The 27,962-nt window shown below is 50.8% G+C and overlaps 1 protein-coding gene across 1 annotated transcript; it reads left to right on the forward strand.

Moving 5' to 3' along the window:
- Positions 1 to 27,894, forward strand: Edar (ectodysplasin A receptor). The gene is made up of 11 exons (XM_026379825.2): positions 1 to 51; positions 733 to 855; positions 1,509 to 1,690; positions 9,222 to 9,307; positions 18,038 to 18,124; positions 19,638 to 19,763; positions 19,865 to 19,939; positions 20,197 to 20,269; positions 21,672 to 21,831; positions 23,167 to 23,227; positions 27,572 to 27,894. Exons 1-11 carry the CDS (start codon positions 1 to 3, stop codon positions 27,892 to 27,894), a joined length of 1,347 nt encoding a protein of 448 aa, XP_026235610.1.
- The last annotated feature ends 68 nt before the right edge of the window (positions 27,895 to 27,962 follow it).

The following is a 27,962-nucleotide window of genomic DNA, read 5'->3' on the forward strand; positions in this document are numbered from 1 at the left end:
ATGGCCCACGAGGAGGACTCTAGGTGGACGCCCTGGCTCCCTGTCCTGGTGGTAAGTGGCTCTGAGCGCCTGCTCACACTGCATCCTCCCCCCTCCCCGCCAGTTTCCCAGCAGCCTCCGGGGTCTCGTTTCCACAGCTGTAAGGTGGGAATAATGGCCGCAGCCCCCCTTCCCCGGGGTTTGTCTGAGGCTGAGCTGGGATCAGGCCTGCCAAGCACCAAACCCCTTCTGTGCTCCCGTGTGTGGTCGGCGGCTCGCTTTGTGGGGCTCACGGGTGGAAACGCCGTCCAGGGCTTGTTGGTGCTGTGCTCCCCGCAGCCTCGTGCCTGAGTGATGGTCCACACTTGTGGGCCCCGCAGCTGAGAAAGATCCAGAAGATCCTTCCTTCCACACTCCTCCTGGGGGTGAGGGTGGGCCAACGAGTGACAAACGTCACTGTGTGGAGGAGCCCCACTGTTTAGGCTCAGGACAGGAGGCCCCCTCGTCCCGGGCCTTGGAGAGAATCCAGATTCATGGGAGATGAGAATCTAGAGCACCTTGGTGAGGGGCTGGGCTTAGCAGGGTGAGGAGGACAGGGCTCTGGGTGGGCATCTGCTGGCGGGAGGCAGGGGTGGCCAGGCCCAGCTGCTGACCGCCTGCGGACTGAGCACCAGGGACCGCTCACTAGCTTGGCCCTCTCCTGGACTGGGCCTCAAGGAGGCGTGGAGCCTAAAACGACCCCTTTTGTGGCAGGTGTCCCTGATGTGCTCAGCCAGAGCAGAGTACTCCAACTGTGGCGAGAATGAGTACTACAACCAGACCACGGGGCTGTGCCACCAGTGTCCCCCCTGTGGGCCAGGGGAGGAGCCATACATGGTAAGGACACGCCTGGGGGCTTGCTTGGACAGGTCCCCGTGTCCTGGGCTGGCATTGTGGTGTGAGAGGTGTGCAGGGTGAATCAGGACCGTCACCTGTGTCACCTGTGGCCGCTGGACATTGAGACCGAGTGGCGTGAGCTGTCATGAGCCCAAGATGTGCTTTCCTGCTGGGCACACGTCAACAGGTTTCTCAGGAGTTCTGCATCTTTCTGGAGAATGGCTTTCTAGAGAATGTGCCCTGATTAAAGAGGTGTCAGGAGCGTGACTGAAATGCGTCGCAGCTCCCTCCTCTGGGAAGCTGAGCATGATTCTCTGCGAAGCGCTAAGAATCATCTAGGCTTTCAGTTCCCGGGTTCTTGTAGTGTGCTGAGAAAAGTCGGACTCCCAGGGCTGGTCTACTCATGGGACATTCCAGGGGCCAGTGGAATCTATTTCAGGGACCTCAGAAGAGGAGCAGCATCTGAGACCCAAGCCCAGAGGGGAGGGGAGTGAGCTCAGAGCTGGAGCCAGGAGATGAGGTTCTGCAGTCAGGATGAGACAGGTGGCTAGGGACAGCAAGAGCGGCATCTGGGAAAAGCTGGCGTGTCGCTGCCTTGCAGCCAGAGTCAGCCGCTGTGCTGACCCATGTCCTCTGTCTGCTTCCTTGGCCAGTCCTGTGGCTACGGCACCAAAGATGAGGACTACGGCTGTGTGCCCTGCCCAGCAGAGAAGTTTTCCAAAGGAGGCTACCAGATCTGCAGACGCCACAAAGACTGCGAGGGCTTCTTCCGGGCCACCGTGCTGACACCGGGGGACATGGAAAATGACGCCGAGTGTGGGCCATGTCTCCCTGGGTAAGTGGGGACCCCGCAGGGCTGACCCCTGAACAGTGATGGCCATAGGGCCAGAGAGCCTTGGACAAGGGTCCATGGGCACCACAGACCTTAGAGCAGTGTCATGCCTGTCCCTCATCCCCTTCCACAATGGCAGCATCCAGGGTGGTGAGTCCTGTCACCAGGTGCCCTGTCCACACCTCTGACGTGGACACTCATCATCGTGCATCTTCTGACTGCCCAAATGAAACAAATTTGCTGAACAGTTACAACGAGACAACACATATAAAACCTTCTGAAAGAAAAAAAAAATTCTACATGAAAGTATTCTTGTTAATATTCTGGAAAACCCGAGGGTAAAAACTACTAATAAAAAATGTTTGAGTCAGATGATGCCTGTAATTCCACCGCAATTATGTTAGGTATCAAAAGTCTTCCCCAAAAAAGTGAAAATGCAATTAGCCTAAAAGACAGAAAGATTTAATCTTCCTTTTTTCCAGGGAGGACCCATTAGTAAATTCTGCCTAGGACCAGAAACATCACCACCTTGACACCCAGCACGCTAAACCGCAGCTGTTGCTGCTGCTCCCTCTAGTGGCCATCAAAACATCATGCTTTCCCAGGACTGCAGAAAAGCAGAGCTTGCCTGATGGAGGTGGTGCAGGTGGTGATGGAGGAGATGATAATGATGACGGAGGTGATCAGGAAAGTGGTGGTGGTGGTGGTAACGGTAGTGATGGTGCAGTCGGAAGTGGTGATGGAGGTGATGATGATGATCGTGGAGTCACGGAGGTGATGATGGGCAAGATGGTGCAGGTGGTGATGGAAGTGATGATAACAGTGATGGATGGAGGTGATGAGGAAAGTGATGGTGGTGGTGGTGGTAATGGTAGTGATGGTGCAGGGGGAAGTGTTGGTGGAGGTGATAGTTATAATCGTGGAAGTGATGATGGAGGTGATGGTAACAAGACAGGTGTTTTGAATAGCACACTTCACTTCACAGTGTGCTTGCCTAGATGTCTCCCTGGACATGTATCGATTTCAGAGGAGGAAGAAAATAAGAAGATGTATCCAAAAGAGGACATGGAGCATTAGCAATAAGAAGGACATACAAAGTAGGAAGACCCACCAACTTCAAGACAGATGGAAAGCAAATTAACTCTTTACCATGAGGAGATATGGTTTAAACTCACCCCAAATAACCTCATTTAAATTTTGGTACTAAGAAGCACGCCCTTCTGTGGCTTCCACCTCTGTCTGTCTGTTGGTGACGATTCCCCTTCCGCCCTCCAGTATTCTGTCTCTCTGGCTTAGGCTTACCTCCCCCAATACAGAATCAGCCATCCAAATACTGGCTGGACAACCCTATGCCAATGTAAACAACACAAAGTATGAATCAAACATGTTTTTCAAGTGAATCCATAAAGCCGGAGGTTAGGTACCTGACACAGAACCTTATTTTCCAATATGCAAACAAAAGCAGATGACAAAAAAAAAAACTGAGAGGATATTAGGCTATTCTCTTAGAAAATATGATAAAAATGAAGTTTTTTGGCTGGGTGCTTTTAATTCAGTTTTTGTGATTATTGTGCTGTGGAGCAGCTCCTCCAAAAGGAACGTGGGTATTAGAAGAATCAGAATCAAAGCATTCCCACCCAGCTGCACAGGAATTCATTGGGACTGCTCTGTGCACACACTCTGCTTGCCTCGGTATGACAGAAATTCAGTAGGATCTTGACATTAGATGGCGAGAATCAGTCTCTGATAATTAACATGCTTCCTAGAGTTTTATCTTGATTGATCCATTCATTGATTTTATTGGTGCAAATACATGATTCACAAAAGACATGCAGAGCTCCCAGGAATTAAGTAGAGAACAGTATGCAGACCTTAACATGTTCACCTTTGCAAAACCTAGATTTCTTCTGAAGGCTTCCCAGTGTGAGTACCTGACCAGGCATTCGTGAGTTAATGTGGCAGCTCCAGTGTTTGTCTTTATAAACCTGTCAACTAAAGCGACTAGACCGGCATCAGTGAGATGAGGGGACACATGCTTCCTCTCTCCTCAGTGGAGGAGTGAAACAAGGAAATCAGCAACCACAGCACCGTTTAGTGAGGCACACACAGAATGTTCTAGAAGCCCATGGAAGCAGTGGGATCGCAGGGGTCTTAGGCTTCTGGAGGTGGGAGGGATGTGGTCAGGCTGAGAAACAGGGCAGAGCCTTCCTAGTGGAGACTGAAGCCCAAGTTCAAAGGGTGTAGGGTTCTGATTGGGTTCTTGTGGCCGAGCAAGAGGTGCACACGTGGGATGTGGAGAAGCCACGGTGGGCAAGGACCAGATGGAAAGAGCTCTGGAAACCAGCACTGAAGACTTGGGTCTTCAGCTTGCAGCTGATGAAGGTCACCATGCAGACTGCCACGCTGCAGCAGGACACGAAAGGGCTGTACATTAGTGGTGGTAGGGAAAACAGCTGAGGGAAGAGCCTGGAGCCCAGGGCAGGGTCAAGGTGGGAATTGATGGGAGCTGGGGCAGGAGCACTGGGGTTGGGGAGAAGCTGAGCGCTGGCCAGCAGACAGCACTGACCCTAGTTACAGACAGAGGGCACGCGACAGGAAGAGGGCTCTTGGATGTCTGCCTTTGGCCAGTGAGATGGACCATAGAGTCATTGCTCCAATGCATAACACAATAGGAAGAAGTCTTTGTGGGAAGGTAGAGGCAGATGGAGACTGTCTTGTGAAATCTGAGGTGCTGTGGGCATCTAAACCAAGATCTAGAGGGTGTGGTGCTCAGGGCAAGATCCAGGCTGAGCTCAGGACTTGGAAGCCATCCACCCATTGATGGTGCTAGAGCCTCTGGTCTGGACGGGCTCCCAGAATCAGCTTTGCAGGGGGGTTAAAAGGGTGGTTGGCAGAGTTGACTGACTTGCACTGCTGGCTCTGACTTGGTCAGTCTTGTGGCCGCGTGGCCTCAGTAGGCTGTGGAATTCAGCTGTGACTTTGTTCCAGATGATCTCAAAGGAGCAGAATGAGGTGCATGGGGCAATCTGTTTCATTTTCACCTAGAGCCACAGAAACATTCTAACCAGACAGGACAAGCCTGGGGCCAGCCTGGTAAATACCCTGTCCCATAGGCTGGTGCCAGCCTGGCACTCAGAAGACTCTAAGCCGTGAAGACAACTTGCTTGGTGCTAACACTTACCAGAAAGTATCCAGTCACTAAAGAAGTTGCACAATGAAAGTGTGTTGAGTTCCCCACCTCTGGACGGGGTCCAACAGACGTGGACGGCCATCTGTGGAAGTAGCGGGGGATATCACCTACTTTGGAAAGTTCTTCCCAGCTCTGGAATCCTGAGTGCCTCTCTCCCTGCTCCGTGGCGACCATACGCTGCTCAGTCACACTTGGTCTTCAGCACCCAGGACAGATCAAGGCCGGGGCACCCACAGAGGGAGGAGACACATCTCAAAACACATGTCTGCGCGTTTAGGTTCGCCCTATGGATGCCAAAACTGCTCAGTCCATCCCCTGTTTGGCTCTGCCATGGGATGTGTCTGTTTAAAGCCATCCCTACCAGCCCCAAGGCCACCCAGACAGAAGGCCCCCGTACCTCCGGTCCCCTGTGCCCTCAAGGTGGCTGAAGCCCCCACCGCTGAGGAGGCGTGACTGGGGCAGGACCCTGAAGGGCTCTGGCCTCCTCTCAGATGCTGTTGATTTAGAGAACAAAATGAAGCTCTCACGCTGTGTCCCAGAGGAGGATTACCAAGCCTTTTGGCAAGTCGGCATTATTAGCTGGATGAAAGGCGGTTTTCACTCCCGAATCCCTGTGGTTCCTGGGCTGCGGATGCAGATTACCTCCTATTTGTCTTTCTAACACCAAGGCAGCTTTGGCCCTCTCCCCTCCCTTGTGGTTTGGCAGGTGCCCGCTCCTCGCTCTTTGCAGTCTCCTCTTTGTATCTGAACGTGGCCGAGACACTCACTGAACAATGAGCAGCCCATGGGGCTTTCCTGTTGGGAAAGGTTGTGTGGGGGAGGACCAGGAACCAAAACAGGAGGCGAGGAAGAGGTCAGCCTTCACAGCCTCCCCAGCATCTCTGTCCCCCGGAGGAACTCCTGAGGCTCCACCCCACGCCACACCATTCCCTTCCAATAGGACACTCGACAGAGTTGAGCCTGGCCCTACCTGCCAACATGTTGGAGGGAATTGAACGTCTCAAGGCTCATCCATTGCAGGCTCAAGGGTCCTGGGAAAGGAGACTCCTCGGGGGAAACCTGTATCTATTGACCTGAAGTCACCCTCTGGATAGAAGATTCTAGAGGCCCCATTAAAACTGAATCTTGGCCTGAGCTCTACAACTTAATGGATCCAGAAAGAACAGGGGAGTCAAGGAAAAAAAGAACTACAGGTCACCCCAACTTATAAAGGTTTGATTTTTTTTAACTTTCCAATGGTGCAAAGGCAATATGCATTCAGTAGGAACCACATTTAACGTACGTGAACCTTAAGTGAAGGGTGAGTACTCCTGTGTTTCATTCTCAGTACAGCACTCAGTACATCACATGGATAGTCAACGCCTCGTTATAAAACAGGCTTTGTGTGAGATGATCTTGCCCAACCGTAAGCTGACGTAAGCGCTCCCACATGGTCTAGGCTAGGATGTATATAATAAGTTAGTTATAGAAATGTATTTTCAAATTAACAATGTTTTTAACTTAGGATGGACTCAGCAGGATATCAGCCCATTGTGAGCCCAGTAGATACAGGGGAAAATCAAAATACGGGTCAAAGAGTAGGAAACTGGCCTTTCCCTAAGGAAGAACTTGACACCCTGGTGGGTCACAGATCCCTAAGGGAACACTCAACTTCAAATTGATGAAATTCTATCAGATGGCTGTTTCCATTCCTATCTGGCCCTGAGTGAGAGATAGAGGTTACACTGCACCATGAGGAGTTCAGGTTTGTCCTAAGAGGAAAACCTAACATTTAGACGTATTCTCTACAGGAAGCAATAGGTGCTTGCTGATAAAAGTGGATTCTCTTTATTGCAAGATATTTGTGTGTGTGTGTGTGTGTGTGTGTGTGTGTGTGTGTGTACCAAGTATTGAACTCAGGGGCACTCGACCACTGAGCCTCATCCCCAGCCCTATTTTGTATTTTATTTAGAGACAGGGTCTCACTGAGTTGCTTAGCACCTCACCGATGCTGAGGCTGGCTTTGAACTTGCAATCCTCCTGTCTTGGCCTCCCCAGCCACTCAGATAAGAGGCGTGTGCCACTGCACCTGGCCACAAGGTACTTAACTCTTGTGTCAGGTAAAGCAGTGGAGCTTTCTGACAGTTTCCTGGAGCCAACCTATGTTTCAAAATATCACAGGCTTTCAAGATGGCTCCTTCACTAAATTACTTACAGCATCCCACAGATGGGTCCAAATGCACGTTCAGGGTTAGTGCAGGAGCATAGAGCCATTCAGAGCCCCGTGGGAATCAGAAAGGAACCCCAACCCCAACACGTACCCTGAAAAAGGCGACAGCAGATGCAGCCCCTCCCTAGATGCTCAAGATGCAAGTGCCCCAGTGCATGCCCCACCTCCCTTTGTGATTTTGAGCTTTATCTAAGACTGAGGCCTGAACAGCACGTAACAGGATGGGCAAGGCTGTGGTTCTCCTGCTCAGAGAGGGAGGCGAGCTCAGGAACATTCTTGGGGGCTTCTGTCTAACTCAGCACTGGGAACTTCTACGGAGGAGAACTGGGTGGCATTGATTAACTTGTCCTTCCGATGTTTATCGAGAGCTCTCCAACCTGAGTACCTAGCACAAGTGCCAGAAATGCAAACGTGAACAAGGCTGGCCTCCTGCCCCCAGCCCTGATAGGGAGGAAGAGGCAGGCGAGGAAGTCCTAACAGGTGTTTCCCAGGAGTGGCACGCTGGACCTGGTACTGGAAGGCTGCAGGTGGGGCTGCCTGGCCAACCCGGCACCTGTCCCTTCATGAGGCCACATGGCAGATGGGAAGCCCTGGGCAGATGCAGTGTGGGTCCCCACAGCGCCCCGCTTCACAAAGATGGCCTCCAGAGAGGGCACAGGATGTGTTGCGGAGAAGCTTCTTCCACAAGGCTTAACTGTAAGGCTGGCCACTGTGGCTTCTCAGAGGAGTGCTTGGAGATCGGTTAATTAATGTTTACAAGACACTCAGGGATCTGAGGATAAAAGGCGTGGAGGAAGGCAGGCAATTGTGCCCATGATGTTTCTGGTGATGGTCCAAGCTCATGAAGGCCAGAGCCCAGACGCCCCCGCCCCTAGCCCTCCTGGACTCTGTGTCACTAACCACAGCCATCCGTGGGGGCCCTCGTGGTGCAAAGCTAATAAAAAAGAGATCAGGAGACAACCCTTGAAAAATCCAGTAGCAGAGAGGGATCTTTCATCTCTCGAATTGTAATAAGGGAAAGTGTTGGCAACAGCTCACTTTATTTAATCAACTTCTCACCATGTGATAAATGGCTCCGTGATCACCCCTGAGTGTTTATGGAACACAGGCGCAGGCCACGGCGAGAGCCAGGGCTGCAGAGGAAAGAAGCCGGGGTGCCTGGGAGGAGAGGGCAGTGTCAGCTTGTCGGGGTGTCAGCAGGAGGCGGGGAGGCAGAAGGGTGGAGTCCTGCACGGCCCACAGGCCACAGTGGCAGGAGGACCCCTGCCCGTCAGTGTGGTCACGGGGCTGGTGTAGTGACCAGAGCATCATCTGAGGATGAAGGATTTTAAGCAGTGTCACTGTGAATAACGTCCTAGTCTAGGAGTCTGTGCGACCCCAGTGTGAACACTTGCAGCTGCCTAGGTGTTTGGGGGCAAGCACGGTTGGTTGTATTGTGACCTGGTTGCATTTCAAGGCATCTTTAAAGCCATCTGCATTGATCTGCCTGGACAGCGCAGCTGTCCTTCTGTCTCCAGCAGCCATCCTCTGCTGGCCATCTCCATTCAGTGGCATTCAGCCGTGACTTGGGTACTCTGGGACTTCCAGGGGTTCCAGGGACTCAGAGACACTTTGGCTAACAATCCCACCAGGCTACAGGCTCGGAGAAGGGAACCCGCTGAGGGGTGTCCCTCCTCCACGACATCTAACCCGAGGTGAAACACCCAGGGCCGACCATGGGGGACACGTGGATACTTCTGGTGGATGATGTTGATTGAAAATGGTGATCTCACGCACACACACACACACACACACACACACACACACACACACCAAATCCCTCAGAAAAGGAACTAAAAGGAGGCAGAGATTAGAAGAAAGGCCCATACTGGCCCAATATCAGAAAAAGAATGTACCATTTCAAGACATGCTACAGACCCCCAAGGAAACTCAGTAGGCGAAAAGGGCTGCTAACACCTAAATAAATATGTATTTTTAAAGGGCTGCTGGTGCAGCAGGGCTCCCGATTCCCACTGTGCTGTCTCATATCCGGCTTTGATCGCAGGCCTGCCAAGAGGCCCCGGTCTGTTGTGGTCAGTGCCTGCTCTGTGTGCCCACCTCACCTGGCTTGCTTTGTCTTGTCTTGCCTCCTGCAGCTACTACATGTTGGAAAACAGACCCAGGAACATCTACGGCATGGTCTGCTACTCCTGCCTGCTGGCTCCCCCCAACACCAAGGAATGTGAGTGTGCTGCCCTTCCGTCAGAACCCTATTTGTTCAGCATGCCTGTCTTTGACTTTGACTCCCGGGGCTGGTAGAAAGAAGCCCATCCCAGCACCAGATAAGATTAACTAGAGCAAAAAGCAAGATCAAAGGCAGGGAGTCTGCTATGGAGGACAGAGTTTGAAGCAGAAGCCCAGGCTGTAGTACCAGGCTCCTCACCTCCGTGAGCCCTGACGTTCTCATCTGTAATATGGCGAGTACTGAACGCTGACCCCTCCATCTATGTGATCATTGGAAAAACCAGTGAGATCACAAATGCAAAGATATTTTGAGACAAACTGCAAGGTGCTAGGCAATTTTAAGTTCTCATAAGTGTGTGTGCATGTACATACATACATACAAACACACATACACGCACACACACATATAAACCCATGAGGCCTTAAATCTATAGAAATGACCACGATTAATGAGAAAGATGACAGAAAGCTCATATAAACCATCAGCTCGTGGGTTTAAACACCTTTCCGGCCCCGTTCTTTCCTGATCTCCTTTTGGTCTTTCACTTCTGAGAAAGGGCCAGGGCCCTGTGCTTCAGAGGAGTATATTGTGGGCCTCTTGGATTTGTGGTCTGGGGGCCACTGAGGGAGAGAGAACGTAGGGCCGCTGGGAGGGAACGGGGTACATGGGAGACCCTCCAAGTCCATGCTGTTCCAGAGGGACAAGGAGGCCACCCTGGGACCCTGCCTCTCCTTGCTGAAGCCCGCCCACCCCCATTTCCTCATGGTCTTTCTCGGAGTCTCACAGAATCAGGGCTGCACCTTTCAAAGGCTATGAGGAGGGAGGGCAGGAGTGCAGAACAGGGGCGCTCCGTGCCCTCCCCACCTGCTGGCCAAAGCCAGAGCCCTGGGCACCCTGCCGGCACAGACCTTCCTCCCTTCCAAGTTTCTTAAGTAAATGAGCCTGGCATTAATAGAAGTGCATCTCCTTAAAGCTGATCTTCCTTCCCCGACATATGTCAATGAATTCACCAACAAAAGGCCCAGGGGCCTTAAGCTGTGGGCTTGGCCCGGGGCCACTCAGCTGCCAAGGCTAATCAATGCGTCTTCTTTAGAAGAATGGAAACTGATTCAATACCAGAAAGTTCTAGGATGAAGTCTGCATGCGGGAATCGGCCAGGCGCACACAACTTACTAGAATAGGTTCTTTGCCTGTGCGACCCAGGAAAAGCCTTCCACGGACACAGAGCCTTCCCTAAATGCCAGCCTGAAAAGCCAACAGAGTCTGGGCCGGAGCAGCTCTCTCCCTCCAACAGTGAGGACTGTCACAAGGAGAAAGCCATCAGAGTCCCCTGAGTCCTGGAGATCTTGAAGAGGAGTGCATAACCCTCCCTGCTCCCAGCCCTTAATTGTTCAACAGACAACCAGTTTCCAGGGCACCACAGGCCTGGACCCTTGCTAGGCAGGTACTCTACCACCGAGCTATACCCCAGCCTCCCGAGGTTGGTTCATAGAATCCATCACTGAAGAAAGCCAACATAGAAACCTCTAGTCTGTGGCCGGGGGGAATGGTGCATGCCTGTGATCCCAGTGGCTCAGGAGGCTGAGGCAGGAGGATGGCAAGTTCAAAGCCAGCCTCAGCAACAGCGAGGTGCTAAGCAACTCAGTGAGACCCTGTCTCTAAATAAAATATGAACTAGGCCTGGGGATGTGGCTCAGTGGTTGAGTGCCCCTGAGTTCAATCCCTGGTACCCCCTCCCCCCAAAAAAGAAAAAGAACACCTCCAGTCCAGGCTGCACTGCCTATGAGCTCTCCCTAGAGTTGACCTTGGACAAGTCATCAGGCCTCTGCCTGCCCATCTGGTAAACGGGAAGATGCAGCCAGCTAGATGTCAGGCATGACAGACATGGTGGACTGAGCCCTGCCTGGATCAGGGACCTGGAGTGGAGTTGAAATGGCGATTTTATATCTCCAGTCTAAACCTCCTCTGCACCGGGTTCACTATGAAGACCAGGGCCCCTGCTCAGAGCTCAGAGACCACAGTGCTGTAGAGACTGGTTATGACCATGGCCCCGGGAAGTCACAAGGCTGCCACTCACAGGACTGCCACCCACAGTCCCACCCCGGGAAAGCCAGGAATCTGACGAAACCTCCCGTGTGGGGACCACACAGTCGGCCCCGGTTGTCGATGAGAAGGCCTTTTCCTGAGACCTGTCTTGGTCTGAGTTACCGAACCTTGCTGAAGAAAGAGAGCATCCCAGGCACTCGGAATCAATGGAGGAGCTACTGCTGGAGCCCGTGGGTCGTGGCCTACTGCAGGGGAGAGGCTGCCCAGGACTGAGCCTGAGTCAGGGCCGGGCCTGCTCAGCACAGGAGCCAGGGCCAGGGTGCCGCAGCGCTCCGCACTTGGTGGCTCCAGTCCCATGTGCAGCCCGACTGCTTCTCCATTCTTAATAAGATGAGGTCTTCTCTGAGTGACTGAAGGGCAGACGAGTCAGAGCATGACTCTTCAGAGTCCCCTGCAGCACTTGTGACACCACATGCTCCTGGGTCCACCTCTGATTCAGAAGGTCTGGGTCGACCGAAAACACGTTTTTAATCAGTTGGAGAAGCAGGGACTTCACTGCCTGAGTTAAACTGGCATTTAACCTCCCTCCGCCTCGGTTTCCTTACTTGTCAAACAGGGTGCTCAAGTGCCTGTCGCACAGGATGTCGCCCAGATGGAGTGAGTTAACTCCCACCAGCACTTAGGTCGCAGGTGCACTGTGGTGTCCACTCCGTGACCACCCTCAGAGAAATGAAAGAGGGACACGTATTTACTTATAAAAGAAGATAAAACCCTTCCAGTTTCTGGGATTGCCAAGTAGTGATAGGATAACCAAAGGGTTGCAATTGGGATCTGGATCAGTCCTGCTTCTGTGCTGCTTTCCATCTTGACTAAAGTATATGTACCCCGAGCCCAACTCTGAGCCTGGTGCTCAGTGACTGCAATACTGTGGGTGCCTGGTGGCCACTTCTGTCTCTATTTCTCCACCAAATAATTGAGAAAACAATATTGGCTCAGTGCACCAGCAGGGCTGACCCGTACGTTGACACCTACATTCACTGCTGTGACCAAAACACCCGACAAGAACAGTTTTAGAGGAGGAAAAGTTTTATTTGGAGGCTCACGGCTTCAGAGGTCTCAGTTCACAGAAGGCTGACTCCATTCCTTAGGGCTCGAGGTGAGGCAGAACATCATGGGGGAAGTGTGTGGTGGAAGAAAACAGCCAAGGACGTGATCAGAAATAGAGACTCCACTGGTCAGACACAAAATAGATACCCCAAAGGCACGCCTCCGGTGACCCATCTCTTCCAGCCACACCCTTCTGCCACTCAGTGGTAACTCAGTTACCACTCAGTGAATCCCCATCAGAGCATTAATTCACTGATTGGGTCAAAGTTCTCATAACCCATTTCTCCTCTTGTATTGTGTTCTTATATTGTCTCACCCATATCCAAACCATAACAAATATATACAAAATCCTTTGAAAACTAGAAGCACAAAGCAGATATAAATGATGTCTCTCCCTAAACCAGGTCTGCTACTTTGAATGGCAGGGCAAGTCCCATGTGGGACAGCTTCCAGGGGCAGCCTTGAGCCAGGCAGTGGTCATGGCCAAAATACTCAGGACACCCCCAGCATACTCCAGAACTTTGGAACCAAGCCTTCCTCCTCCTGCTCTTGATGGGCCTGTTGGGGAAGCCTCAGGCCCACCCAGACCCAGTCATGGTCTGTGCCCTGGTAAATCCATGTGAGATTGAACAGAGATGCAAGGCCCTTTGGTAAGCAAGATGCACCTGGAGAAACCAAGCGTTCTCTCGGCACCCGCTACCCCGCACCATCCTGAGAACTCAGGCCTGTGGTTGACCGTCATGTCAAGGGACCCGTGTTGTGATGACAGTGGAAGAGGCTCTATGTGGAGGCAGGGTGTAATAGGTGGGAAAGATGCAGCATTGGGATTGGCTTTCCACTCCTGGGAAAGTTGCTTGACTTCTCTGTGCCTCAGTTTCCTCATCTGTAAACGGGCAGCACTTGTGACACCACATGTTCCTGGGTCGACCGAAACACGTTTTTAATAAGCTGGAGAAGCAGGGTGCAGGTTAAGGGCCCCCGGTCCTTTATGTGAGCTATAGAACTCAGCAGGGAAGCCCCGTCCTCCGAGAACCATTTCTACAAAGCACTTGTCAGACGTCAGCGGGCCACACATTGCCAGGCACCTCTTCAGAGATGGATTCTGATGCAGCAGGTCAGGGGTGGGCCTGAGACTGCGTTCCTAGTAACCCCGCTTTGTGCCGCTAGGGAGGTCTGAGGATTCTGCCCATGGTTCCAGGATCCGCCACCAGAGGGTGCTCCGCCCATGCCACAGCGGTGGGGCACCTTCCTGACCTTTCTTTGAACTGTTTACCCTCTGTAGAGAGTCCCAGCCAGTCTCTCATACGCACTGGCACCTTTCTAAATCGTGTGGATTAACAGCCCTCAAACGCCCCGTTGTGTCCTATCATCACTTTGAGTGGAGGCCTAACTCCATTAAGCCTCAGGCTTATGACTCCTAAGTCCCCCGAGGAAGGTGAGGCTGTGCACCTGCAGCCCACCCCGTGGCTGCTTCCCAAGTTGGTCCTGCCTAGAACTCAGGTGAGCTGAACAGATCCACCTCCACTCTCTTGCATCCTAGTACAGACCTGCAGTGGAAATCCGCCGATTTTCTGAGACTGCAGTTTTCACTGACGATTATCCAACACCTTGTCATGTTCAAAGCTGGGGTCCTCGTGGAATGGAACGTGGGTCCACAGTTGACCACCCAACAGACACCCACATGAAGCCAGGCTCAGTGGCACCCACTTGCAACCTCAGTCATTCAGGAGCTGAAGCCAGAGGATCGAAAGTTCAAAGCCAGCCTGGGCAACTTAGTGAGACCCTCAGCCCCAGGCAAAAACCTGTCTCAAAAAGAAAAATAAAAAGGACTGGATGCTAAAAGCACTCTGGGTTCAATACACTGTTCCAAAAAAAAAAAAAAATGAAGGAAGGAAGCCAGCCAGCCACATAGAGAAATATTTCCATTTAATGATCCTTCCCCAGGAGGTCAAGTGACCTGGAAATGCATGCCTCACTTTGGAATGGAGTGAAACCTCCCAGATGCCAAATACTTTGAATTTGCTGAGTTAATCATCGTTAGAGCAGAGCAGAAGCTGGCACAGGAGAACTCGGAGGCAGGGGTATGGTGCTCCCACAGGCTGCCCTGGAGAACCTGCATATAGCGTGCCCTCTCCAGCCAGCCAGTAGGGACGACACCCACACCCACCCAGCACCACCAACCAGTTTGTTGACCCACGGCTGGTGACAGGTGGTGACAGGAACGAGAATAATCCAGGCCTCTCTGACTCCAAGGTCCATTCTCTGTTTTAATGTGCTGGGTTTTTTCCCAGAACTCTTTTATACGCCACATTTACTCAACATTGTACGGATATGTTTTTAAAAACTTAACATGCAGATGTTTGTGATTCTAGGATGTATTTCAAGGGTTCAGGGGTCATGGAGAGCAGGTGTTAGTTTCCTCTGGGGATTTTTTTCTAACCATCCTAAAAAGCTACAGAAACCTCCAGGGGTGATTACCAGGGACCTGACTTAGTCCTCCCAGGCCCTGCAGATACCCTCCCTCAAACCACACCCAGTGCTGCCCCAACCCACTCCACCCTGTCCCTGCTTTGGGGCCAGATCTTACCAGCTGTTGTCCTTGGTCATGGGCTTATTCTATGTACCCTGCCCTGCAAGGGACGAAAGTCACTGAGAAGGGGCCTGTTGTCATGGAGTAGTTTGCTGCTCTTCTGCTGTCCCTGCCTAGTGACCTGTGTGTCCTGCTGCTTCTGCACACAGCACAGGACTCAGAATCTGCTGCTGCATCCTCAGGGGAAGAGTCCCCTCGAGGCAATTCTCCAGAGGCCCTGGGGCCACCCACACAGGAAGGCTGGGGTGAGAACCAGAGCCACAGGAAGGGCACTTGTGGGGATGGGCTGAGGGCATGTCACTCTGAATAAGGGGCAGATGTAGGCCTTCAGCTCCAGACCTGACAGCAAGAGACTGAGCTCTCGAGAAAAGGGGGGCAGTCTGTCTTCCTGCCGCGACTGGTGCTCAAATGTCCTCAGCGCAGAGCTTCTCCAGGGAGCACCCAGCCTGTCCCCACAGCAACGTGGTCTGGGGCTACTCAGTTGATAGCAGCTGGAGTTCAGTTTGGGGGAAAGGTCCAGTCCATCATGGCGAGGCACCACTGGCCGGGGCAGGTGGGTGCTGGTCGCCGAGCGGCAGCCTGCACTCTGCCATGTCATTGTGACCATCCCTACCGGGTGCGGAAGCATTTCATAAGTCTGTCTGCCTTGGCTGCTTTCGTTGTCCCTCTCTAGATGACAGGCCTGAGCATATTTGTGTCCCCATTCCCAACCCTGTCACCGCCTCAAACCTGCAAGCCCCAGCAAGAAGGGACAAGAAGAGACAAAGATGACTAACATCCAGAGATATAGCCCAGGGATGTTTTTTTCCTCTTAAGCTCCCTTGAGCCCCTTACCAAATTGACAGATCAGCTTCTTTTCCACGTCCTGTTTGTTTCCTCATCCACCGATGACATCTGATAGGCCCCCTGAATGCACTGCCGACATTCAAAGGGAGCTCACTGAGGTGTGTGGGAGGAGGGGGCACAGCCTGCATTTCTCTTATTTGACAGGTGCATGTGGCTGTTTAGACAGGCACCTCTCAGTCAGGGACACCCCTTTCCACCAGCTTCTCCCCTAATAGGACTTTGGTTGTGAGGCCAGTCCTGGAGGCTAAATTTCAAAAGCACAGCTTATCATAAGTCGGGGGCCCGGGAGACAGAAGAAAAGCTTCCAGTTATCCTCCAAAAAGGCAAGGAAACTTCTTGCCCAAAGTGGGCAGGTGACATTTCTTAGAGCCCAGCCAACAGTTCAGTTTCTACCCAGCCCTAAGAGACAGGCTCAGACTCTGGGCACCCTGCATCTTACAGACGCACAAAATTGCATCTTGAACTGCCTTTCAGTCTACGGACCAGGCGTGAACCCAGGAGTGCTTACCTACTGAGCCACATCCCCAGCTCTTCATTCTTTTCTTTTGAAACAGGGTCTTACTAAGTTGCTGAGGCTGATCTTGAACTTGCAATCCTCCTGCCTCCGCCTCCCAAGATGCTAGTATTGCTGGCGTGCACCAACCACCATGCACGGCTCTACCCTGTTTTATTTGCTGAATTTCCTCTTTGTCTGACATGGAATAAGGACTGAGAAATGTGTGGACCCCCTCTCCTGTGGCCACTGAGATAACTCGGCAGTGCTGCCCCCAAGCCAGGTGGCAGGCTTAGAAACACCACCGACGGAGCAGCCTTGCTTCTTCCAGAACTTTCTCTCTTAAAGAAAACAGCCCTGCTGGAGAAGCTTGTTTCTCACCAAAGCCGTGAAGTGGAGCGAGCTGACCTGTGTACAGCATTCTGGCAGCTCCTCTCCACGGGGCTGGGCGGGGGAGGACCGAGTGAATCGGTTTCAGGGAGATCAGTGGTCTCTGGACTCAGGAGCTGCTTTTCAGGATGCAAATCCTCTTCTTGAATATCTCCAGAACTAGTGGAGACAGAAGAGGAAAAAAGGAGACTCATTGTGAAGCATGATCAAAACATGATATTTTTTTCCCAGTGCTGGGGATTACCCAGGGCCTCATGCTGTGCACCCCAGTCCTCAACATTATCTATTCACTGTAAGACTCCAGTCTGACCCTAAAAGAAGATTTCTCATCAGGACATCGCCTTTCTGGGCTAAACACTTGTCCCTTTGTGATCTGTCTCATAGTAAAAGCACCTTCCGTCCTAATCCACTTAGTGACACTTTTTCCGGAGAGGGGTTTTCGGGAATCACAGGTTAGAGGGAGAAGGCAAAGACCCTCCGTGAAGAATGTTCCTGCTTTTGAATGCTTTAGTCAGAGCTATTTGAAAATCAGAAACATTCTAAAGGGAAATACGCCAAGGTCCACATTAGACAGTGACGCCCCGGGTGGTTCTTTTGCTTCTTTCTCGTGGTCTTGTTTTTTCCAGATTTTTAATCATGAGCACACATTACTTTAGTGACTAGCAAAGGTATTAAGAACACATTCCTGCTCTTTGTAATTGAAAAAATTAATCAAGGATTGTTTCACCCTAATAATGCCTTAATACACATGCTTCCCTCCTGCTGACGGTCTGCACCACGCACTGCCTCAGCTCACAGGAAAACTGAGTCGGTGAAGCTGCCCAACCTCCCAACACCTGCCCACTGTTTAGTTTTATCAGAGTTGCGTAGGGACTGAACCCACAGGCACTTAACCACTGAGCCACATTCCCAGTCCTCTTTTTATTTTGAGACAGGGTTTCACTAGTTTGCTTACAGCCTCACTAAATTGCAGTCCTCCTGCCTCAGCCTCCTGAGCCGCTGGGATTATGAGAATGCACCATCACACCCGTGTCTTTTTACTTAAAGAACAAAAATCCTGAGAGGTCCCAATACTCTTTAAGGATCATTAAACACACTAAGAAATAAAAATTTTGCCTCCCCTGCCCCCGCTCCTGAAGCCCACTCATGGTGTAGAGTTCCAGATCCATTGACTTCATTGCCAAGTGTGTTCTTTTTCAACCTTTGGAGGTGGTGCTTCACCAGATCACCTGAGGTGACTGTGTTCTCCTTGCAGGTGTGGGAGCCACTTTGGGGGTTTCTGCCAACTCCCCCAGTACCTCTGGCGGCAGCACCCTGTCCCCCTTCCAACATGCCCACAAAGGTAAGGAGTGCCCAGGTGTGATCTCCTGGAATTAAGGCAACTCAACTAAAGTGAAGAGGAAGAGAAGCAATTGTGTAGTCATGATAATGGTGGCCTCCACACCTGAAGTCACCTCCCTAATGTGGCTGAATCACACTGGGAGCCCTCGGTTGCTGGGAGTTAGTAATCATCTCTGCAAGGAGTCAGATTGATTGCTCCACGGGAGTCCGGAACCTTTAGGAAGTGCTGGCAGTCCAGGCAGCTGGGCAGGGCAGCAGTGAGGTGCTCAGACAGCCCTGAGCAGGGACAGTGATGCCTCTTGTGCTTGGGTCTTGCTAGGTTTTGTATAAACCAGACAACCTTCACACCTTTTATTAAATAATTTTTACTTGTAGATAGACACAATGCCTTTATTTATTTATTTATTTATTTTTATGTGGTGCTGAGGACCGAACCCAGGGCTTCACAGGTGCTAGGCAAGCAGCTCTGCCACTGAGCCACAGCCCCAGCAACCTTCACATCTTAATTCTAATTTTCAACAAGTAGATGTTCTTCTCCCTAACCCCTGCGCCCAGCCAAGTCTAATATTTCTCCCAGAGCAAGCCCTCCAGCTGGCTCAGACTTTCTGTCTCCGGGGTTTAATGCTGTTCATCGTTTGCGCATATTGACAGACGGTCTCTGTGAGGCTTGGGTCCCTTCAAGAGCCCACAGAGCCTCATGGTGCAGCGGCCTGCAGACCCATGAGAGCGTGAGGCGGGGACTCCACCAGGACTCAAGGGCAAGTTCATAGCTGGCGCCCAGGGATGTTGCAGGGGCACCCAGGATGACACCGAGGCTCAGAGCCACCCAGTGCTCTCCACCTTGGTGACTCTCTCAAATGACTCGGCGGGACCTTTACATTCCTGTCCCCTGCCTATTTGGGTGGTGGATCACCTGGGTGCTGCTTCACAAGCGGGGTCCTGTTTGGTTATTTTAGAGAATTAGAAAGATCATTCCAGAGGTCCAAGACTACATTAATCAGGGGAAATGAGCAAACCCCACCCCCCTCATCGGTAAGAGACAGCGGGTCAGCCCAGCCCCCTCCTGTGCTCTGGGACTCTCATTTACACCGAGGTTGAAATTGTGTGAGGCCAAACCAGAATCCAACCTCTAGCCAGAGGCGTGGACTCTTGAATCCTCATTTTTGCTTGGAAATACCCAAACATGGATTTTGCCCTCATTGAGACACTCTTGTTGGTGGGCTTCTCCTCTTCCCCACCTTCCCCTCAGGTTCCCAACGTAGTAGAACCAAGAGCAAGCACCCCAGGAATAACAAGGCAAACCTGCACCCTGCCCCCCCAGTGTGGATCATCCTCCTTGAGAGCAGCCAGGGGAACAGCGGGGCAGTCCTAACCTGGTGGCCACAGCGCACGTGCAGGGCTGCGCTCTCTGACTCTGTCCTGGAGCACCCCAGTGGTAGAGTCATCTGGCAGGGCTGTGGGCCTGGAGTGGAGCCTGCAGGGACATTCATGTTGCTCTCCCCTGATGCCAGCAGAGCTTTCGGGCCAAGGACACCTGGCCACCGCCCTGATCATTGCCATGTCCACCATCTTCATCATGGCCATCGCCATCGTCCTCATTATCATGTTCTACATCATGAAGACGAAGCCTTCAGCCCCAGGTGACCGCCCTGCGTCCCTCCCCCTCCCTCTGGGCTACTCTGTCACCTTGCCGGTGGGGGGACCTGGCTGCTCACTCCCTCCCTCCTGTCTCTCCAACCAGCCTGCTGCACCAGCCCCCCAGGGAAGAGCGTGGAAGCCCCAGTGAGCAGGGACGAGGAGAAGAAGGAGGCCCCAGGTCTGTGCGCACAGTTGGCTGCCAGCACACGCCTGGTGTCCAACACTACAGTGGACAGCATCCACCCTCCCCCCAGCTCCCCAGCTGGCTGCCCCTGCTCTCGTGCCTCTTTGGACAGGAGGTGCGCCCACACTGTCTCACCCTGGCAGCATCATGGTCACGAGGCAGTTGGGCAAAGAGGAGGAGCAGGGGGAGCCAGGCTGAGAGCCGGGGACATTTGCTAATGCCCCCTCCCCTCAACTCCTCTTTCCCTGCAGACAACGTGGTGATTTTCTCTGAGAAGGATGAATTTGAGAAGCTGACAGCGACTCCGGCAAAGACCACCAAGAGGTATGTGGAGCTGGGGCAGGCTCTGGCCACCTGGTGGCACAGCCCCAGCCCCAGCCCCTCCACACTGGGTCCCGAGTGGAACCACTTCTCTCGCCTCCATCAGCGTTGTCCTGTTTGGTCTCAGCTCTCCCCTTGGGTTCTTCCAAGATTCCTTGTTCCCAAAAGTAGAAAAAAAGAAGTAGTCAAAAAGACAGAGACAAGTCCTGTGATTTGAGTTTCACCCAAATAGGGGGGAAATTGGAGGACCCTACTTGGAAAAAGATACATACTGTCTCATATATAAATATTAGATAAAAACCAAAACTGAAAACTATAAAATAGACAACAAGGCCCTGAGCTTTTGTCCCTGCCCACCACTCTTGGGGCTTGGTGACTAGACCTCATGGGGGTCTGGGGGGAAGTGGCCTCGCCCTCTGGCTTGGTCCCAGGTGGAGACAGGAATGAGCCAGCCAATGCCAGCCAGGCCCTGAAGGGAATGGGGAAGCAGGCCTGCGGGGCCTTCATCATCCTTTTTATTTTATTTGTATCGTCCTGGCTCTGAGGTTGTGTTTGCTTATGGGCTTCGTTGCTATAACCCAGTTACTGGCAAATACAATCCGTTTTAAAGGAAAAAAAAAAAAAAAGGTTTCGGCCAAACCACAGGAAGTAAAAAGGAAGCCTACTATAAAAGAAGATTGTCTTTCATATATTTGGATTGCCAGGGCCAGCACTGGGTCCTGTGTGGCCTGGGCAAAGAACAGTAAAGTGGCATGAGCCCAGGCCTGTCCCATCTGACCACCCAACCTGCCCACCCTCCGGGGCCTGCTGTGAACCCCACAAGGCACACAGCCAGCCAGGCCGCCTCACTAGCCAAGAGGGGCCTTCCCAGGCACGGGCCCCACTCACTCTGTTCTCAGTTATTCTTGAAAACCTGCGCGGATTCAGTGCCAGCCACATGATCTTGTCTGCTTAACATGAAGACGCAAGGTTGAGCTCGGTGCTTATCGAGATTAAATACAGGAATCTAGAACGAATTCAGTGAAAACTTTATGGGCACCCACTGTGTGTCAGAGGGCCTGAAGACCAATTTTTTTTTATTACTATTTCATGCTGTGGTTGACCCTCGATGGCAGCCCATGGCCCCTTGGAGCTCCCGCTGCACCCCCGTGAACTCCCTGCCGCCCACCCCCAGACACCTGCAGGTCTCTCCACATGGAGTTACTCCTCTGGAAAAGATCAGGGAGCCCCGCTGTGAGTTTCTCATCTCAGGTCTCCTCACCTGGAGCCCACAGATGCATCATAAATGCATGAGGAGCAGTGCCCTGCACCCGACTGTCCACACCCAGGCCACAGGGCACTGCCAGGAGACTGCCAGGGCTGTGGCCCCCCACACTATTAACAAGCACCCCTCTTGTTTCCCCAGTGAGAACGACGCCTCCTCTGAGAACGAGCAGCTGCTGAGCCGGAGCGTGGACAGTGATGAGGAGCCGGCCCCTGACAAGCAGGGCTCCCCGGAGCTGTGCCTGCTGTCGCTGGTGCACCTGGCCAGGGAGAAGTCTGCCACCAACAACAAGTCAGCCGGGGTGAGGCTCTGACCTACGTGGCACTCTGCCCACACCCACCACGTACCTGTGCAGTGACCTCTTGCCACCAGCCAAGACTTTCCTATCGCATAAGTTCCTGTGAGACAGTGTCCAAGCTAGGACAGTGGACCGAGTGACAGGTTGACAAGACAGTCATAAATAGAAAACTTTTTTCTTTTATTATATTGTTTTATAGATGAAAATGGAAATAAGCTGTAGAAAATATTTACAATCGCTTAGCCAGAGTACAGAGAAAAAAAAAAAAACCTTTGTAAACATACAGGTATGTATCCTCCAGATAATTTTCTACATACACATATACAAAATGTGCATGTCACAGTCAGTCCTTTATCTGCAGATTCTGCATTCACAGATTCAACCAACCACATTATGAAATAGTAAAACAAACAAACAAAAAAAACCTGGGTCTGTACTAAACATGTACAGATGGTTTTCCACATCAGGGTCCCCAAAACAATATAGTATAACAACTACTGACACAGCATTTACCTCGTATTAGTTATTATGTTATCTAAAAGTGACACAGTAGGTAGCAGGGTGTGCACAGGCTCTATGCAAATACTACACCATTTTATATAGGAGACCTGAGCATCCAAAGATTTCAGTATCCAGGAAGTACAGAATGGTTCATTAGATGATGATGATGATGATGATGATAGATCACAGATTTAAAAGATATTTCTTGTATCTTTCATATATAAGTAGTACAAATTGTCACGGGGCTTTACCACTTAAAGCCAGCCACCCTGAAGTGCTGTTTGGGGCACACGCTATGTCTAGTCGATCCTGTTGGTGAAATGTCCTGCTGGGATCCAGGTCTGGCCTGGTTCTGCGGGGACACCAGGTTCTGGGCTGCCCTGAGTTCAGCGACCTTTCTTAAAGGGCCACCACTTGCAGGGACCCAGAGGCCTATAGGGTTGCTGCAGGAGTTGAATGGCTATGGCCACAGGACTTTTCAGCCAGGGCCTCTCAGCACTGTCCTTGCAAGCAGCTATCTGCTCCAGGAACCGGAGTCCCCCGTAGCTCTGCTGGCTGCTGAGTGCTGGCCAACGGGGATCCCCACCACCATGCTTTCAAACACACCGATGGCAGGTGTTTAGTTAACCTAAGAAGCACCCTGGTGTGCACCAAAGCTGTTTCTGTGGAAAACCTCAGGAAATCCTTCTTCCTGCTGTTTGGACTGTTTTTTGCCTGAAGGCTTGGTTCAGCTATCAGGGCAAAGCCCCTGCTGCCGGTACTAAGACAGGAGACTTGGTTCTTCGCTACTATTGTGTCCCTTTCTGCATAATTACATTATCTTTTTTTTTTTTTCAGATCCAAAGCAGAAGGAAAAAAATATTGGATGTGTATGCCAATGTGTGCGGTGTCGTCGAAGGTGAGTGTGAAAAGCTGCCCAGAGGACCCTTGCCTGAAGTGTCCCCGCTGACCTGCCCTGACGTCAATTGTGGGAGGGGGTACTAAGGAGAGTCGCCTACCTGGCCTGTCACTCTCCACTCAGAATAGCCACCTGAGCTGACTTCGAGGTAGAGGGTAAAGGAATCTGGCTTCAGCCAGTCTGAGGCATCTCCCTGGCATGTCCCGTGGCCTTCCCCCTCACAGGAGAGGAGACAGCCCCAGTGTGTGCTCAGGGCAGTGACAGGTGGGGTGAGGAACATGCAGCTACCATGCCACGTCCACGGGCATCGTCAGCTGGGAAACATCACCATCAGTTATTTATCCATGCAGTCGGTGGTGACTGACAGTGGGGCACACTCTGAGAAATGCACAGACGATCCTGTTCTTGCATGAACACCAGTGGGTCTCGACACCAACAGGATGACTACGGTATCACTATAATGTCATACGATCTTATGGGACCACCATGGTATTTGCAATCTGTCCTCGGTGGAAACATCATCATGCAGCACAGGGCTGTACCTAGCAGTCCTTTCCCTTCCCTCCTGAGGCTCACAAAGGATAATGGCCTTCGGGGGCCTCCCACCTCTGTTCCCAAGCTGCCCCCTAAGGAGAAAATTCAGACTGCTTTGTGGTCACCCGAGACAGACCTGGTGTGGGCCGGTGAGAAGCAACAAAAACACTGCAGTCTGAAATTCTAACCCACAGTTCCCAATGGCTGCAAAATCCAGTCCCTTTGTTACCTTCTGTTCACCCCAAAGTTAAACCCCTCACAGCTGAGGGCAGGGGTTTTCCCTGCTTCCTCGCTGGCACACCCCCCCACACACCACCCTCACACACCTCAGTCCAGCAGAACGAGCAAAGCCAGGTGCAGGGTTGGTACAGCCCACTGAGCCTGGGCAGGCTGGTTAGGTGCTCCCTTGGCCAGAAATAGCGGCGGAGCGTGAGTTCCGGGGCCAAGAATTCTTCTTGGCTGCCTTCCCAAACGTGGTGTCTCTCCATTAAAGACCTGCCCACGAGCCTGCCCGATCAAGCCTGGTGTGGCCAGGGGCGGCCGGCTGCCCACGGGAAGGTGCTCTGGGTCTTGTGTTCCAGCGCCCTGAAAGCTCTTCTCTAGTCCAAAGAATATCTTGGCTTTAAGAGTCCATACCCCTGGGACACTGGTTTTCAAGTTAATTTTAGAAAACTTGAACGTAAGTGGAGCCCTGGCAGGGTGAAAGCTTGAAGCCCTGTGCCCTCGGCCACCCAGCCGGTAGCTCAGGCACAAGTGCCTCATAATCCCACAGAGATGCTGACCCACAGCCGAGGCCGAGACCCTCGGAGCAGCAGGGCCCAGCCCATCCCCCTGCCCCAGGAGCCTGATGTAACTCATCTGGGGAGAGACCTGGGCATCGTGGTTTCTTGGGGTTCTCTGTTTTTCAATTAGATTTTTTATTGCGAGCTAACTCCTACCATGCAGTGGTAAGGGACAGCGAGGTCCTGCGTCCTCTCTACACAGGGTCTCCTAAGGTTGACATCTTATAAAGTTTCACGTAAAAGTCACAACCAGGATATGGAGAATGATAACAGTGAAGATAAGAGAGAGACCCTTTCAATCACTACAGGGACCCTTCTGTTCCACTTCCCACTCACCCCGTCACTGCCTGAGCCCCTGGCAACCACTAACCTGCTTCCCGTTGCTAGAGTTTCGTCCTGTCAAGAATGTTATTAAAATGGAATCATGTGATTGGCTGTCTTGTGTATCACCACTTGATGGAGATTCATTCACGTTGTTGAAGGTGTCAACAGTTCCTTTCTGTGGCTGAGTAGTGTTCCATGATACAGATAGACCACGGTTGGTTTCACCCCTTGCTTGGTAAAAGACACCTGGGTTGATTCCAGGTAGGGGCTGTTATGGATAAAGGTGCCAAGACATTGGAGCACAGGCTTTGCAAGAACACCAGGCATCATCATTTCTCCGGGATAAACGTGCAGGAGTGCAACTGTTAGGTCATTCGATAGTTGCATGTTTAGTGCTTTTAAAAACTGCCAAACTCTTTTCCAAAGTGGCTGAATGGTTTCCCATTCTCACTAGCAGTTTCTCCATGTCCTCAAGAGTTCATTTTAACCATTCTGATAGTATGTAGTGGTATCGCCTTGGGTTTTGTTTCCCTGATGTTTGAACATCTCTTCCTATGCTTATTTACCATCTGTATGTCCTTTTAGTAGGAAGTTTCTTCATGACCTTTGCCCCATTGGGTGATTATTTCTGCTGTTGAGTTTTGAGGGTTCTTTATATATTGGGGATACCAGGCTTCTGTTGTTTGCCAATATTCTCTCCTTTTGTAGCTAGTTTAGCTTGTCTTTTCACTTTCTTAACAGGGTTCTTCGTGGGGCGAGTTTTAAATTTCTAGGAGTCAAATTTGTCAGATTCATTATCAAGTTGTCCTTTTAGGGATTGGACTTGTGTTGTCACGGTAAAGATCTTCTTGCCTGGCTCTAGATTCCCAGGATCTTCCCCTGTATATTTACTTTAAAAGAATTATAGTTTTTGTGTTGTGCCTTTAAGTTCACGGTCAGCTGATCAGCTTAATTTTAATAAGATGTGGCACTTGGGTGGACTTGTTTGTTTTGGTGTGTTTTGTTTTTTAGTTGGTTGCTCTGCCAATTGATGCCAATTGCTCCAGGACCATTTGCTATAAGGCTGTCTTTCCTGTATTGAATTGCTTTTGTCAAGAATCAGTTTAGCATATTTGTGTAGGTCTGTTTTCTAGATTCTCTTGTTGCACTGTTCTGTGAATCTGCCCTGCTGACAATAGGACACAGCCTTGATGCCTGTGTAGGTTTCATAAAAACATCTGTCTTGAAATCAGATTGTTCCCATTGTATTCTTTTGTCTTCCTCAAAATTCCTTTATTAATTCCAGTTCCTTATTCTTTTCACATAAGTTTTAGGATCCTCTTCCCTCTCCATACAAAACATCTAGCTTGAGAGGCTGCAGTTGTGGCTCAGTGGTAGAGCATTCACCTAGCACGTGTGAGGCGCTGGGTTCGATCCTCAGCATCCCATAAAAATAAATAAATAAATGAAGATATTGTGTCCATCTACAACTAAAAAGATATTTTTTTAAAAAATGTCTAGCTTGGGGGCTGTGGTAGAGCACTTGCCTTCCATGTGCGAAGCCCTGGGTTCGATCCTCAGCACCACATAAAAATAAATGAATAAAAATAAAGGTATTGTGTCCATTTACAACTTTCAAAAAAAAAGCTTTTTAAAAATTTCTAGTTTGGATTTTTGCTTGTTTGTTTGTGACTGGGGATTGAACGCAGGGGTGCTTAACCATTGAGCTACATCTCCAGCACCCACCTTCCCCTCACCCCTCCACTCACCTTTTTCTTTTTTTGAGACAGGGTCTCACTAGTTTGCTGAGGCTGGCTTTGAACTTGCAATCTTCCCACATCAGCCTCCCAGGTTGCTGGGATTACTGGCTGGACTTTTGATAGCAATTGAATCAAGCCTGTACAGATAGCAAACCTGCTGGGAAGATTCAATACTTTATTTTGTTATCTTTTGATCCATAAAAATGTATATCTATTAATTCATTTAGATCATCTTTGATTTATTTCATCAGCATTGCAAGGTTTTCAGAACATTCTAAACATTTTTTGTTAGATTTATATTTTATGCATTTTTTATATACATTGCTAGTATATAGAAATAAAGTGGATTTTTATATATTTCTCTTATATCCTGTGACATTGCTGAATTTACTTATTAGATATGGAATTTTTCTTTTAGATTTCTTGGGATTTCTTTTAGATTCCTTTGCTTCCCTTTTCTTGTCTTATTGCTCTGGCTGTAACTTCCAGTACCATGTCAAATAAGAGTGGTGAGAGCAGAAATCTTGCCTTGATCCTGATCTCAAAGGAAAATCACACTATTTTTCAACCATTAAGTATAATGAAGCTCTAGATTTTTTCTAAATGGTTTACATTAATTTTGTGAATGGATTACACTATTTTTTTAATATTAAACCGGCCTTGTATCCCTAGAATAAATGTGACTTTTCATGGCATATAATTCACTGTTGCATTGTTGAATTCTATTTGATAATACTTTGTAAAGGATTTTGTATTTTTATTCATGCAACTCATTGCACTGTCTTGGTCTAGTTTAGATATCAAGTTGGGAAATATTTCTTTTCTGTTTTGGGGAAGAGATTGTGCAGAATTGGTGTTAATTCTCATTTAAGCATTTGGTAGAATTTTTTTTTAAAGTATTTTGAGTGGTGTTGCCTCTGTTAGCTGTGCGTTGTGAAGTCTGACTGTAGCTCTTGCCCTCCTAGGTCTCAGCCCCACAGAGCTGCCATTTGATTGCCTCGAGAAGACAAGCCGAATGCTCAGCTCCACATACAACTCTGAGAAGGCTGTTGTGAAAACCTGGCGCCACCTTGCTGAAAGCTTTGGACTGAAGAGGGACGAGATTGGGGGCATGACAGATGGCATGCAGCTCTTCGACCGCATCAGCACGGCGGGCTACAGCATCCCAGAGCTGCTCACAAAACTGGTGCAGATTGAGCGGCTGGATGCTGTGGAGTCCTTGTGTGCAGACATACTGGAGTGGGCCGGGGTGGTGCCACCCACCTCCCCACCCCCCACTGCGTCCTGAGGAGCATGCTTCGGACTGTCCTCCCTGGGATGAGCCAGGCAACCAACAAGGCCTCTGCAGCTGTGAGT

This window comes from Urocitellus parryii, chromosome 12 (genome assembly GCF_045843805.1).
Source record: "Urocitellus parryii isolate mUroPar1 chromosome 12, mUroPar1.hap1, whole genome shotgun sequence".
NCBI classification, from domain to species: domain Eukaryota; kingdom Metazoa; phylum Chordata; class Mammalia; order Rodentia; family Sciuridae; genus Urocitellus; species Urocitellus parryii.